The sequence below is a fragment of the Mus caroli genome, unplaced genomic scaffold (genome assembly GCF_978045245.1).
Source record: "Mus caroli unplaced genomic scaffold, Mus_caroli_1 scaffold_19, whole genome shotgun sequence".
NCBI classification, from domain to species: Eukaryota; Metazoa; Chordata; class Mammalia; order Rodentia; family Muridae; genus Mus; species Mus caroli.
The window spans coordinates 69,959,565-69,974,618 of record NW_028227274.1 but is presented as its reverse complement, the minus strand read 5'-3'; the positions used below and the strand labels follow the sequence as shown (position 1 = coordinate 69,974,618).

The following is a 15,054-nucleotide window of genomic DNA, read 5'->3' as shown; positions in this document are numbered from 1 at the left end:
ATTTCTAGAAACCAAAAATTAAAAATTAAAAAGGCAGAGAGGGACTGGGGAGATGTTTTCATGAAGAAAAGCCTTGCTCCGGTACAAAAAGCCAGACTTAGCTCCAGTGTCTACAATCCCACTACCTTGATAGGGTGATAGGAGGTGGAGACACAAGAATTTTCAGAAGCACAAGGCTTTCAGAAACATGGTATATCCAAAAATAAAAAGACAAAGAAACTGTTTCAAACCAGGTGGAAAACAGAATACACACCTGACCTTGTATTGATGCCCAAGGGATTGTGTACATGCACACGCGCACACACACACACACACACACACACACACACAGTAGTCACAAAATTAGACAAGAGACAGATACAAGTATCAAAGTTATAGGTGCTGGATTTTTTTTTTTTTACCAAATTATCTTAATGGTAAGTCCCTTGTATTTGTTGGTTTAAAAGGAGTATTCTCACTAAGAAAATGAAATAATTATCCTTGACCTGCCTTTGAATGACTCTCAGTGAGTTTTATGGGATGCTTGGGCTGGCATTTATTGTGCTAAGCAATACATTAATGTTCTTCAAATATTATTTTAGTGGCAGCATAAAAAGTAAGCTGGAAGTTTTATTCCCCCTGTTCTTTTTTCTAAATTGAAGCTATATAAATTGTTCATCCTGAACAGTATTTGGACATCTATAAACACCTGCATGTAGGAAGCCTCAAACAACGCTAAATATAGAAAGAAAGCCTGAGAATCCTTCACTCTGTCTTAGCAACAGAGAACGTTCTGGTGCAGCATTGAATTTATGTAGATGCTTAGTATATGTAACATAAACAGAAATCAATACATAAAGTTAATTACACATCAAGATATTGAAGAGTTTAGAGGAAGACAGTCACAGCACTTCCTCTTGGTGAAGTACTTTTAGGCACTCACAGCATTTTTAAAATTCAGAAACAGAGATAAGTAATGAAAGCACATTTATATTCAACCACATTACCATGTTTCCTTTCCCACATCTCTGTCGTCTCTGTCTCTCTTTGCTTTTTCTCTCTTCCTTCTCTCTGTTGTTTTCAGAGACAAGTTTTGCAGTGTATTTACTAAGTTTAAAATTTTCCGAAATCTTCTGATTCCAAGTGCAAACACAAGCACACAGAGACACACACAGACACCCACACCTACACACCAACACCCACAAACCACACACACCAACACACAGTTACAAACTGACACACATCAATACACAAATGCACACTCACACACACACACACACAATTGCACACATGTACAACCTTAGTTCATAAAAATCACTGTACTGTGTTTGAAAAGAAAATCGTGTGAATTTAATTCCCCAAATCTTTAGATTTTACACATCCTTCTGTGTAATTTGACAAAGCTTTGAGTGAACGACACTTACAGCAAGATCCTCTGGATAGTAGTCTTTTCAGGTTCAAGATTCAGGAACATGACAGAGCCCCATGCTGAGAAGGAAAGGCTGCCTGGAACAGAGATCATCATTATAGTCACAATCATTTCCCCAATTGCAGGCTTTGGGTAAAGTGTTAGTTTCCCTGTATTTAGGTGTATAGTGATGCCATTCTCTTCCATACTCATTATTTCCATTTTGGTTTTTTTATCATTTCTCTCTGTAAACATGTGGCAAGTCAACAGTTGTTCTGCACTGTGTAGAGCTCTCCGGTTTCATGGGACTCCTAATTGCCTGGGTTTCTTTGTTGTTCAACAATGTAAAAGGTGCTGTATTCTGTCATCACGGAGAATGTGGCTTTATAAATAAATAATCAAGTGTAGTACGTTAGAATACCATTGTTCCATTGCTTATTGACAGTGAGGACTACCACCTGGGAGTTCTGTCTTGCCTTTTTCCATTGTGCAGGTGTTTTATTCCTGGACGTCCAAGAAACTCTATACCCTTCAGGTTCAATAGTTTAAATTAGATCTACCTCTTATCTTGCCATGTCTAATTATATATTCAATTTTCCAGAAACTTGGAGCGGTATTTCAATGTGCAAATCCACATTTCTTTCTGAGGGACATTTCCCAAAGTTATCTGAGGCTCTATCTCTGCACTCATGTTATCGTGAGTGCCAGTTGTATTAAAGAAGCCTCATTTTATCCTGTCTGCCTCAGTACAGCTTGGGCCTTCACTACTTCTTTTCTTTGCCTTTTCCACTGACATTTTGCTGTGAATATTTCAGGTCTCCTGTCTCTTGGTAATTTGATTTTCTGCTGCATCTCTTTTACGCTTTGTGATTTGTACATTGGTTTTCTAATGATGAGGTTTGGATTTTTTCATTTGGTTTTCTCCCATTTTATTTCTGCCTCTTGTTTTGCCATCTAAGTTTTGACCTCTATTTTCATTTAATCTCTTTACATATTAAGCAACTCCATTGTGTGAAGCAACTTGAAAGCTGTCTTTCTATTCTGTGGTGTGTCCTTTATTTATTCATTGCATTGTATCCTTCCCTTATTCACACACACACACACACATATATATATACAAAAATATATGTGTATACATATATTTAATAAATAAATTTTAAGATATATCACATATCTTAAAATTTAATCATCTAAGTAGTTCTGTATGAATATTATGTTTGCTCCAGTATATTAAGGGTTACCTGGAAACTTAACTTCTGACCTTCGTCAGATACTTTAAACTTCACTTTGAGGCAGGATGATCCAGGTTTTCAGATGTGTAAATAACAAATGTATAGAGGACAATGGCTTCAGATGAAGCTGCATGATACTCTTATAGACCATTCAATCAGCTGGTTGGTTCTATCTCCTACTTCTATTTTTAGAGAGGAACTTGTAAAAAAAATATTCCAATCAACTCTTTATTTCTGTGCTGGATGATTTTGTCAGCTCAACACAAACATCTGTACCTCCAAAAAGGGAACCTAGATTTAAGAGTTGGCTTCATAAGACTGGATTGTAGTCATACCTATGAGCACACTGTTGATTGTGGGTTGATGTGGGAAGACATAGTCCACTGTGGACATTGGCATCCCTAGGTGGGCATGGTCTCTGTAAGGATGGTAGCCAAGCAAGCCAAGGGAAGCACATCAGTTGACATATTTCCTCTGTGATATGTGTTTCAGTTACTGCATCAGAGTTCATGTCTCCAGGTCATGGCTTTGGCTCTCCTCAGTGATGATTCAACCAGAAAGCTAAAACATGCCTCTTCTCAAGTTACTCTTGCCATTGTTTTATTATTACAGAAACCACAACGACAAAACACTAGAACAACTAGAACTCAAGAATATTTTATGCTTCCTTGATAACCATAGCACCTTTTCAATGAGAAGAGGCAAAATGTAGGCTATCTGTAGATCTTACATGAGCTCATGTTTAAAGGTGTAAATGGAAAGGTTGCTGGTGAGTAGACGATTATCTGCAACTCACTGTCTTTCATGGGTCAGGGAAGTGGGTTCAGTATTGCAACTGAATCTATCAACTTGGTTGCGTGTACTGAAAGGTTTCCTCATATGATAATGATAAGTTGGGAAAGTTCTGTTATAATTTATCTAGCTCTTCAACTGGTTCAGTGTAAAATAAGCAAACATAGCTTTCACCCAGGATATTTTCCTCAAATATCTAAAACCTTTACATTTTTCTACTTTCAAATACCAAAAGGACAGACTGTATTATATCTGATTAACAGGAAATGATTGGTGTCTAATTTATGTTTGTAATATTAGTAACAATAATTTGTTCTATTTTCTAATTATGGTTATGCAGATATTTCTCTTTTTTTTAATAATACTTTCTTTTATTACATGAAGTCACAATGAAAGGAAATGCAGTTAGCATGTTGGTTAAAGGTTGGTACAAAGTAATGCTACTATTGATTTTCCACTAAAGTGTGGTACCATTCCCCAAAAATCTATCCAGGAGCCTATAGGTAACTCTCAGGTACTGGGTTAAAAATCTCTGCAATACAAAATTCAAAAAGACTCTTTTTTTAAATTGGGTTTTTATTTCATTTACATTTCCAATGCTATCCCAAATTCCCCCACATGCTCCCCCACCCACCCACTCCCACTTCTTGACCCTGGCATTCCCCTGTACTGAGGCATATTTCTAATATATATACTTATATTATAAATATGTGTGTGTGCATATGTGTGTGTGTGTGTCTGTGTGTGCATGTGTGTGGTTTTTTTTATTTACTTCACAGTGCAAGTAAAAATTCAGAAGATGCCTGGTCCACAGAGTGAGTTCCAGGACAGCCAGGACTATACAGAGAAACCCTATCTCGAAACCCCCCCCCAAAAAAAAATCAGAAGATGAAAATGTTTATCAATTTTATATGTACTACCATATTTACATGTGTGTGTTTATATGCAAGCATAATTGTTGGTGATATGCAGTATCTGCACTAGTGAACTAATTCCCATCCCTTTCTTAACACAAAGGGGTGGTTTCGACATCACTGTGCATATAGAACTAGGGCTTGGGGGCAGAGCTCCTCTTATTTTCATCACAGGCTTGAGCCTAATGGACTCACACTTCCAATTTACTTATAGCTCTCACAATTGAAAAGAGAAATGAAAAGTTCAGTCAGGACTTAGAGAAAAGCAACCGTGATTACAGAGAAAGCCAGCAATGGGGAAAGGCACTGACTGGGATTATTTGTCTGGATAAAGAAAATTGTGTGGAAAGATCTGAAATCATTTCCTAGTATGTATGAAGGACTTTGAAGTAAAGGTTGAGAATCAGATGTTGTTCATTGCCTCATACAGAAGCTGTGTTATATAGAAGAAAGATTTTCTTCACGGATTGTGTGCACAATAACGAGTGCTAATCGGAAGTGGAAATGAAATTCAAAAGATCTGAACTTTCATTTCCCTGTACTGATTAAAATACTGACTGTGGCAACAACAGCAGTTAAGCTTTACAATGATGCTGCTAGTATTCAGCTGTCATAATTCATGTTGATGTTAGAAGAAGAACAATTCCTTATTTCATAGATGCTGTTTCTTACCAGGCTTATGGTTGTTATTCATCTGTAGCCAGAAGATATATCCTGTCACACACACACACACACACACACACACACACACACACACACATATATGTGTGTGTGTGTGTGTTATACTATATTATATATATATTAAAACCAGTGTACACTAGCAAATTTTAGGACCATATAATAATATACATTACATTTATTATTAATAATATGAACATATATATGCTGTGGGAATATACGAAAAGATCTTGAATAACAAAATTAGAGAAAATACAAAGTGAAAACTGCTTTAAAAGTATTACAAAAACTCCAATTAAGATTAATTGCAATAAAAAAAAAAACTTACGTTTTTATACCCAGCACATCATATTCCTACCATTTAAATGTGGAACTTATCCCAACCTTGATGGTCTTGGGAAAGTATAGATAGGTACGTGAAAGAAACAAGTGAAGAAATGCAGGGCTCAACAACTGGTCCTGAAGCAGAAGACTGATAGAGCAGTGATACTGAACAAGATTAGCGAGAAATTTTAAACAGATTTCAATTGTGTCATCACACAAGACAGGCCTAGATGGAAGTTTTCATATGGAAGCTTGTTACTGGGTAAATAAAAGAACTAATTTTTACATTTAAAATTAAGTTCCTTGAAGAAAAGTTTCTTGGACAGCAAAAGTCGGCACAGGGTTAAATTAAACAAAACACATTTGGAAAATGAGATCAATTTCTCATTGTTGGATTGGGCAGTCTTTTGGGAACATTAATTCTGTTTAGGTGTGGTTTTCTCTCCTACTCTGCAGTATGGCTAAGCTCGCATTTGGTACCAGGTGGTTTGCTTCTTAGTCACTGGTTTTCGCATGGAGAATTCTTTCTGCACTACAGACACGGTGGGGTGGGGGCATTCAGCTATTGAGTGGTTAGTTTTTTTCATATATTTACATTCCAGAAAGAACTACTACAATTGTTCTAAAAACAAATGAGTAGATCAAGTACAAAGTGCCCCCTCTGAAGACCCACTGGGTTTTACATTTTTACCCTTTCACTTTTTATTTTATTCATAGTTTATTATGTCCTTTTTAAAAATTATAATGCAATGATATCATTTCCCTCAATATCTTTCCTCCTTCAAACTATCTGAATTATCCCTCTTTGATCTCTTTCAAACTCATGGCATATTCTTACATTAATAGCTACACTTCGCCCCTTCTTAGAATTGGGAACAAAACACCCATGGAAGGAGTTACAGAGACAAAGTTTGGAGCTGAGACAAAAGGATGGACCATCCAGAGACTGCCCCACCCGGGGATCCATCCCATAATCAGTCTCCAAACGCTGACACCATTGCATACACTAGCAAGATTTTGCTGAAAGGACCCTGATATAGCTGTCTCTTGTGAGGCTATGCCAGTGCCTGGCAAACACAGAAGTGGATGCTCACAGTCAGCTATTGGATGGAACACAGGGCCCCTAATGAAGGAGCTAGAGAAAGTACCCAAGGAGCTGAAGGGGTCTGCAACCCTATAGGTAGAACAACAATATGAACTAACCGGTACCCCCAGAGCTCATGTCTCTAGCTGGATATGTAGCAGAAGATGGCCTAGTTGGCCATCATTGGGCAGAGAGGCCCCTTGGTCTTGCAAACTTTACATGTATGCCCCAGTACAGGGGAACACCAGGGCCAAGAAGTAGGAGTAGGTGGGTAGGGTATCAGGGTGGGGGGAGGGTATGGGAACTTTCAGGATAGCATTTGAAATGTAAATGAAGTAAATACCTAATAAAAATTGAAAAAAAAAGCTATTATATGCATTATATTTATATATAATTGTATTCTTAAATATAACCTCCTTAGTCTATATACTGTTACTTTTAGATCATTTTTGAATGAAGTAAAGACTGAATGTTGAAAGTAGTAATAATTGCCTGCCCCAGGGAAGAGAAGGAAAGGCACACCAATTGGTTATCCAATGCTAAATGGTCATCATTCTTACAGAGAAATGGTGGTTACTAAAAGATCATGTAGATTTTTCCTAACAAAAACTGTATGTTATGATGCATGTTAGGTATTCACTGAAGTGATTTGTACTGCCTTCTGTTCATTTATGCCACGAGAATTACAGAAAGGCATTGTTGAAGAGGTCATAATTTGAAAGCAAGTTAGGTTGTAGGGTGGGGTGGGTGAATGGACCTGGAAGACATTGGAGAACGGAGGGAAAATGGAATTATATTTTAATTACATTTTTTAAAGTTAAAGTATTTATTAAAAAGAAGTTATTTGTCATTTCAAAGAGCTATGACAAATCTTTAAAATGTATAAAACCTCTTAAACTCCAAATAACACTGAAAACATTAATTTTGTATAATAAAAATCTTTAAAATAATAATGTTTGTTACAGACCTAAAAAATGAGAATTATACAATTTTGTTTTATTTAAAACATATTAATAAAGAAAAACAATAACTTATATAAATATAAAAATGCTTGAAGCCATGAGTGAAGATCATGGAGCAAAAAAAGAACTAAATATACATTTGGGATAATCATGGTATTGATGAAACCCATTCCAATAGATTGGTTGCTGTTGAGGACTTTGGTCCTCAAATAACAAAAGCAGCTTTATTGTGTTAATGTAAGTGACTAAACACCACACAGATATTATAAAGGGAGTCAAATACATTTAGAGGAAACATACCCAAATGTAAGTTTGACCTATGCTGCCCTATCTATGCCAGAAGGCATCTGAAGGAATATGTCATGTAGATTGATCTTTATTGAAGATAAAAATCTCATTCAAGAATTGTTATATTTTTCTGCATCCTGTTCATTGACAGTTGACTTGGATCAGCATTTTCTTGGCTATAATATTTTTCAGAATCTTTAATGTACTACATAGACATAAAGACCCTAGAAAATCAAAACCTTGTTATTTCCAGTCACGAGTTTCATTTTATCCAAAGAAGTCAAATGTAATTAAAATCCATATCTTGTTGGAAACTGTCATTGTATCATTTATATTTGATAGGTTTGAAATATCATGGTACTCAGGTTTTATTTTTTTTTCCTTTTAAAGCAATGGCTGCAAGTAAATAGTTTCAAATGCTGGAATTATTGCTTTCATAGAATGGAAAGGCAGATGTATAAACAAAAGAAGATCGAAAACCAGTCACATGCTCAGGGCGTTGCACTCAAGACCCTTCATCTGGCTGGGAGATAACACATATAAAATGTGACTTAGCTAACACTTCTTAATAAATATTGAACACAGAGCTAAAATATTAAGTGAAGGAGAAAAAGACAAAACCTCACATACAACTGGAATGCAAGTTGCCTCTAACAGAAGGAATAGAATTTTTCTGATCTGAGGAGTCCATCCTAGGTAGAGATCCATGACTCAGCAGAAGCTAATCCTTACCTGTAGATAAGCAATGTTCACCCTTTAGTTGCTTTTCCATCTTTAAAACAAATCAACAACAACAACAACAACAAAACCTGACTATACCATTGTAAACGTCAATTTCTTCCACTAAATAATTTGATTATTGTAACAGTTAATATTATATTTAAAGTTTAGGCTACTATACTTGAGAGTCCAAAAAGCAAAACAAAATGAAACAAAAAAATTAAAATTCTCTAACATGAAATCATGTAAGCCCCTAATTTGTACAAACTGGACCCTAGCTTTCCCTTTATTTTCAAGACATTGGAAACTATTCCTGACCTGACTAATCTTGTAAAATGTGCTGTTCTATAAAGATAGTAGTAGGTCATTAGACTAACTTCTCTTTCTGCCTTTGTAATCAAACTTGCTTCCTCTCCTAACAATAGATGACTAGGACAACTGCAAAACATACATGCTGAAACTTGAGCCTACCTAAAAATAGACATAATACAATTTAATTTTGTGTGGTTTGCCTTTATGTATGCCTCATATGTAGCAGAGGATGGCCTTGTTGGACATCAATAGGAGGAGAGGCCCTTGGTCCTGTGAAGGCTTGATTCCCCAGTGTAGGGGAATGCCAGGATGGAGAAGAGAGAGTGGGTGGGTGGGTGAACATCTTTATAGAAGCAGGAGGAAGGGGTATGGATTAGGGGGTTTTCAGAGGGGAAACCAGGAAAGTGGATAACATTTGAAATGTAAATAAAGAAAATAGCTAATAAAAAATTCAAGGTGTTAAAAAAAAACAAGAAAATAACATACATTTTTAAATATCATGAAATTACATATGTCCATACACACACATACACACACACACACACAATGTCCACGTTTATGAAGATATTTGTATAGATTATGGACAATAAAATAATATACGAGCTATGCATTCTTGTTGGCTCTGCGACTGTTTTCCTGGAAAATGTGTGTTGTTTATCTACATCACCTGTCTCTATTCTCAATTCTTCTCTCTACATTGTAAGTGAGGATAAAATCGGAGGCATTTATACTGAATACACAGAGTAAGATTAAAACCCATTCCATTCTGACTCCATCACTGGCATTCGGGAAAACTGCATCCTTTTGTAGCTACTCTGTATATTCTAGATGCCTTTCCTCCTTTCTTGCACCGTGACCCTTCCTGTTCCTATTCCTAAAATTTTAGGTCGTCTTTCTATTCTGTTTCACGTCATTTCTTTCTTTCTTCATCTTCTCCCACTCTGACACATATTCTATGCATATAGACACTCATATTATTGATTTGTTTCACAGCAGGTGATTACTTTGAAGATACACTACTGAATGTGTCCAATATTGCAAACCTCCAAAGCACCAATGTATTTCCAAAACCTGACGAGAGCAAGCAGTTTGATTGAGCAGGCTTAGGGCGTTTCCCAGCCCTAGGAGAAACAGGTCGAGTGGTTTGGAGTGTGTAGACAGTTGCTATCATTTCTAAAATAGCTCTCAGAACACACTTCCATCATCTCTGAGACCCTATAAACATCTCTGAGTTACTCTTCCCCCAGAATGTTAGATGGCAAAAGAGACAGTTACAGCAGAGTGGTAAAGAATGGGGGCAGGGCAGCAGACTGCCAGGCTCTTAATTTACAAGGAGTGTAATTTTGACGAAAGTTATGTAAATGCCGTGTAGTGTAACACTTTTTGCTTTAAAATAATTATAATACATCATGTCTCAGAGAACTATGATGAAACTGCTAAATATAAAGAGAGTGGACTAATAAATTCTACTTTGTCTTTACCCAAGAAATACTGCCTGTTGACTGGTAAATAATCAGTGGATGCAAATCTGTGTAAAACTGAGGACAGAGTTGTAAAGATTCCGCACATATATATGTCCTCAGAGGCACTCAATAAATATTTCAGATGTCTTTTGGTACATTGTCAGTGAACTTGGCAAAAGAATCAGAAAAAAACCATCATTATGCTAATAATATTATCAATATTAAATACATAATTTAGCCCTGTATACAGTGTTTAGAACAGCTCTGAGACATTTCTTTTCATGACTTTGGAGCATGAATATTCATGACTCTGTGTCCAGTCATCTAAATCAATTGCCCTAGTGAAAGATTAAAGAAATTAAAAGGAGTTTAGTCCTGGAGGTTCAAATGTTTAGCTACAAATCAAGACTGAGAAAAAAAAAAGATGAAATTATGATGTTTATACAGTCTCTGTCTGTTGCCATAGTTCTTGGTGAGAAACAAAGACTCTGTGAATACTTATGGTGGTGTCCAGGGAAAGCCTGGTAGTCCTGGTTTGAAGTAGGAAAATGTATAGTTACTCAAATGTACAGAAACTCTCACTCACTGCATACTGAACATGGTAAAACCACGATACAAACAAAGACTGACTTGGAAAAAGGATACTAAAGCTGCAAGTTTTCTACATAAAACAAGCTCATGGCTGATACCTCACTGAATTTTATGTTGCTTCTTAGACTACATGAATAGTCAAGTCCTATTTCAACTTAACTCTCCACATTGCTGGGGTAAATCATACCCAATGTTTTACCTCCTGGTTTTGAGGAACTGAGCTAGTGTCATTAGCTGTGTTTTATTGTAGTTTTCTTTCAAAAACACTCTCATTATGGAACAACTGTTATTATGGTAATTAAGAAGTTAAATGAAATTAGTTGATGACATACCATACTCAGGAAATAATCATATATAGTATAATTATATGATACAGTAGGTAGTTGCTAAAACAATATGTATGTGTTAATAAGATCATTACAAGGTTCTTTTCACTAGAGAGCATCTATAACTAAAGTGCAATGAAATGTATTGTTACAGATCTTTCTGATCTCATTATCTGAATTGCCTGTATATGTAAACTTACTGTTTGTCTCCTAAGATACAGTTTCCTAAGCGTTATCTACTTCTCAGTTCATAGAACAAATGAATACAAACCTTTTTGGTCTTCAAAAATATTGTTTGCATGTGTTTTTCTCAGAGACATTTTATTCCTTTCATGTGGTCCAACATTGTTAATTGCATTGTGTTTGGGGGGAAATTCATGTCTAGGAAGCTAAGAGTTGGTAAGTAAGAGAAATGACCGAGCACTGTTTTCACTTTAGTGATACCTCAGCACATACAACCATGTGCCCACTCATTCCCTGTTTTGTGTCTTTGCAGTTCCGCCCTGGTTTTTAAATCACCCTTCCAACCTCTATGCCTATGAGAGCATGGATATTGAGTTTGAATGTGCAGTTTCTGGGAAGCCTGTGCCCACTGTGAATTGGATGAAGAATGGAGATGTGGTGATTCCGAGTGACTATTTTCAGATAGTGGTAATTATATTCTTTTTGTATTTGTTTTGCAATCCTAGTCATCATTTGCATTCTCCCTTTAAATTTTTTCTTCTGTAAAGTGAAAGCTGGAGAAGTGGCCCAAGGTCTTTGGAGGATCCAGAAATTGTGTGTGCGTCCCAAACACATCAGTTTCTGGTAAAAGAATTGTTTTAGGAAAACAAATAATTTGTAAATTTGAAATTTTAGGCAGTTAATATAGCATGTTTTGTTTTTACAAAAGGGAGAGAAAGAAGGAAAGAAGGAAGGAAGGAAAGAAGGAAGGAAGGAAAGAAGGAAGGAAGGAAAGAAGGAAGGAAGGAAGGAAGGAAGGAAGGAAGGAAGGAAGGAAGGAAGGAAAGAAGGAAGGAAGGAAGGAAAGAAGGAAGGAAGGAAGGAAAGAAGGAAGGAAGGAAAGAAGGAAGGAAGGAAAGAAGGAAGGAAGGAAGGAAGGAAAGAAGGAAGGAAGGAAGAAAAGAAGGAAGGAAGGAAAGAAGGAAGGATAGTTCAAGCAATGAAATAAGAAAGGAAGGAAACAAGAAAGGGAGAGAGAGGGTGGTGAAGACAGGGGAGAAGAGAAGAGAAACAAAGCATTTGAGACAACTCCTTCTCACTGTCATTTCATGGGTTAGAATTTACAAACTCGGTTGCAGAATGCAGGGAGCTAGGATTCGCTTGCTGTTCAGCTTCCACAGTTAGTGATGGTCTTCAGGAAGACTTGCTTGTTATCATTATGATTGCCCTGCAGCAGACATAGACACTACTGCTTCCCTCACTGTTTTCCCAGGTGGAGCCTGATAACCCTCGTGAGAAGTGATGACAGACGTTGTTACTGTGGTCTTGGCTCTACCTGAGGAGCTACACAGTCTGTATGGTTTTATAACTCTGCTTCCCATGTTGGAAACAAAATTGACTGTGAACCATACTTCTTACAACCCCTGTAAAATTCTAGTTCACATTCAGTGTCCTTGTGGGAGACCATAGGATTACTGGCTTCTCCATTAGGAGAAGAAACATTTGCTACTTGTAAAAGCACTATGAAAACTCTTTGTTGGATCTAGGCTCATCACAAAGGTTCTGATTTCAGGCATATGTGCATATAAGAACTATAAAATCCACTTTTCAACTATGGAAAGAACTGTGTGATTAAAGAAGGTGGCCTTAGGAGCTTTTGTATTTGAGACAAATGTGACTCTGTCAAAGAAAAGCCATAACAGAGTCAAGTCACCCAGGCAGTTGGAACTAGAGCATAGTCATCCAGAGAGGCCCCCATGGTATCCCCCTGTGGCATTATGTGTCCTTGCTGGTAAATGACTCTTCAACAATCAAACAGATTTCAGTAATGTCCATAGTCTCCTAGTTGTATGCATTTTGTCACACCATACTTCTAAAGAATAAATCTCTACACCACACCGTTATCATCGCTGTCTCTGTTTTCCATTTTCGCTTTTACTTTCATTTGTTTAATTGGTTGGGTAAGAGTAGGAGAGAGCACCACTTAACTTTTGAATGCCACACCAATCCATTATTTTAAATGCAATGCTCTTTCCACTGCCACTGAATTAAAAAATGACCTGCCATTGGGCAGCTTGAAAAGTGGTGCATGTGCCTAAAATATATGCTACTTGCATGAAAAGGAAATTGTTGAGTGCCCTTAAGGACGCATGATAAAATGCAACATTTATTTTTTTCCCCTACAGTTTGAATAATCTTTCTCACAGCATGAGTCATTATAGCTGAACTATTCAAATGCCTCTTTTCTTTAGGTGGAAGAAAATGTATGGTATATGCCCTATTCACATCAAAATGTGCTTAAAAATGTTTCCTGAGTAGTTACAGAAATCTGAGAGCCATTGTGCTTTATACATGCAATGCTGAGTTCAGACAGTAACTTAGAGGAGAATTGTTAATTAGAAGTTAGCCAGCTTTATCTAAGAATTTTACATCAGTTGAAAATTGACTACAAGACACTAAAAACAATTAAGAATTCCCTGTGAGGTAATATTTATCTCTTAATGACTTTAGGGGAAGTGATTTAGCATGTCTCACTTACTGAACTAATTCTTGCACTAATATTGAAGATAAACTGAGTTTGTGTAATTAAATACTATCTCCAGATCATTTTATCATCCATCCTTGAAACAGATTGTGGTTTAAATTATACACAAAAGGAGTTAACTTTACTGTGTTTCCGCAATGAATTGCTGAAGGTGAAATTTTTCCTCTTTGTACAAAACCAAAATGGATATAAAAATCTATCATAGGCTCAACTTCTAGCACCCTAAAGATTATGCCAAAAAATTGCTCTTTTAAAGGATCCTCAGACACTACATTGGGCAAATACTTCCAGAAATTATTTAACCTGAGTAGTTTTCTCTTTAGAATTTGCAAGGAGGGGGAGTTTTTCTTCATTCATTCTTGTTTATTCATCTATTTATCTCCTCAAGTTTTCACTCCTTCATAATGTGAAGGAATCAGATTTTTTAGATATTGATCTGGATTTCTTTCATTCTTAATAAAGAAAAGTTTGAATTTAGCATTTAAATATCCAGGAAAATGTCTAGTTATATGAGTATACTTTCTTTACAGACTTACACAGAATCCTGCTCAAGGATTCAGAAAATCAAATGAAAGATATGAAATATTTTCCAGAAAGCATAGAACATATTGGCTCTATAGACTCATGATTTTTCTTAACTCTTCTGTGTTCTGTGTTTATTTTGTTACGTTGAGGTCTTTACCCCATTTACAAAATAATCTCATCTGCTTTTCTTTATTTTTTCCCCCTAGGGAGGAAGCAACTTACGGATCCTTGGGGTGGTCAAGTCAGATGAAGGCTTCTATCAATGTGTGGCTGAAAATGAGGCTGGCAATGCCCAAAGTAGTGCCCAGCTGATTGTCCCCAAGCCTGGTAAGATGTGGGAACAATAGGGCTTAGAGTTGCAATTGTGTGTGGCTTATTTGTAGCATTCACATAATTTCTGTGTGGCTCAAAGTAAGGATGAAATTATTTATATAATCAAGGTATACATGTGTGTGTGTGTGTTTATGATATATCCCTTCTATGAAATTTTATATTAGGTCTGTCTGTCTTATTCTGCTACCTGTCCTGTATATCAAATGAATTCAGAACCTTAGGAACATTCTTGCACATGGATTCAGAAAGCCACCAATAAAATATGATTGTCTGTCTATTATGTGACTGACTTTTGTTCCGTTATCCCATGTAAACATAAAGAGATATTATGTGCAAGTTTAGATGTGTGTATATATACACAGGTATATGTAAGGCTAATATATGAACTTTTAAAATATTCTTACATCCGTGTAAGT

The 15,054-nt window shown here is 36.4% G+C and overlaps 1 protein-coding gene across 1 annotated transcript in view; it reads left to right on the top strand.

Moving 5' to 3' along the window:
• Dcc (DCC netrin 1 receptor) overlaps positions 1-15,054 on the top strand; it is a 1,083,530-nt gene that overhangs the window by 651,623 nt on the left and 416,853 nt on the right. The window contains exons 6-7 of the mRNA XM_021150630.3: positions 11,570-11,724; positions 14,512-14,632. Of these exons, the coding sequence (XP_021006289.1) occupies positions 11,570-11,724; positions 14,512-14,632 (276 nt within the window). The remainder of the gene's footprint in view (positions 1-11,569; positions 11,725-14,511; positions 14,633-15,054) is intronic.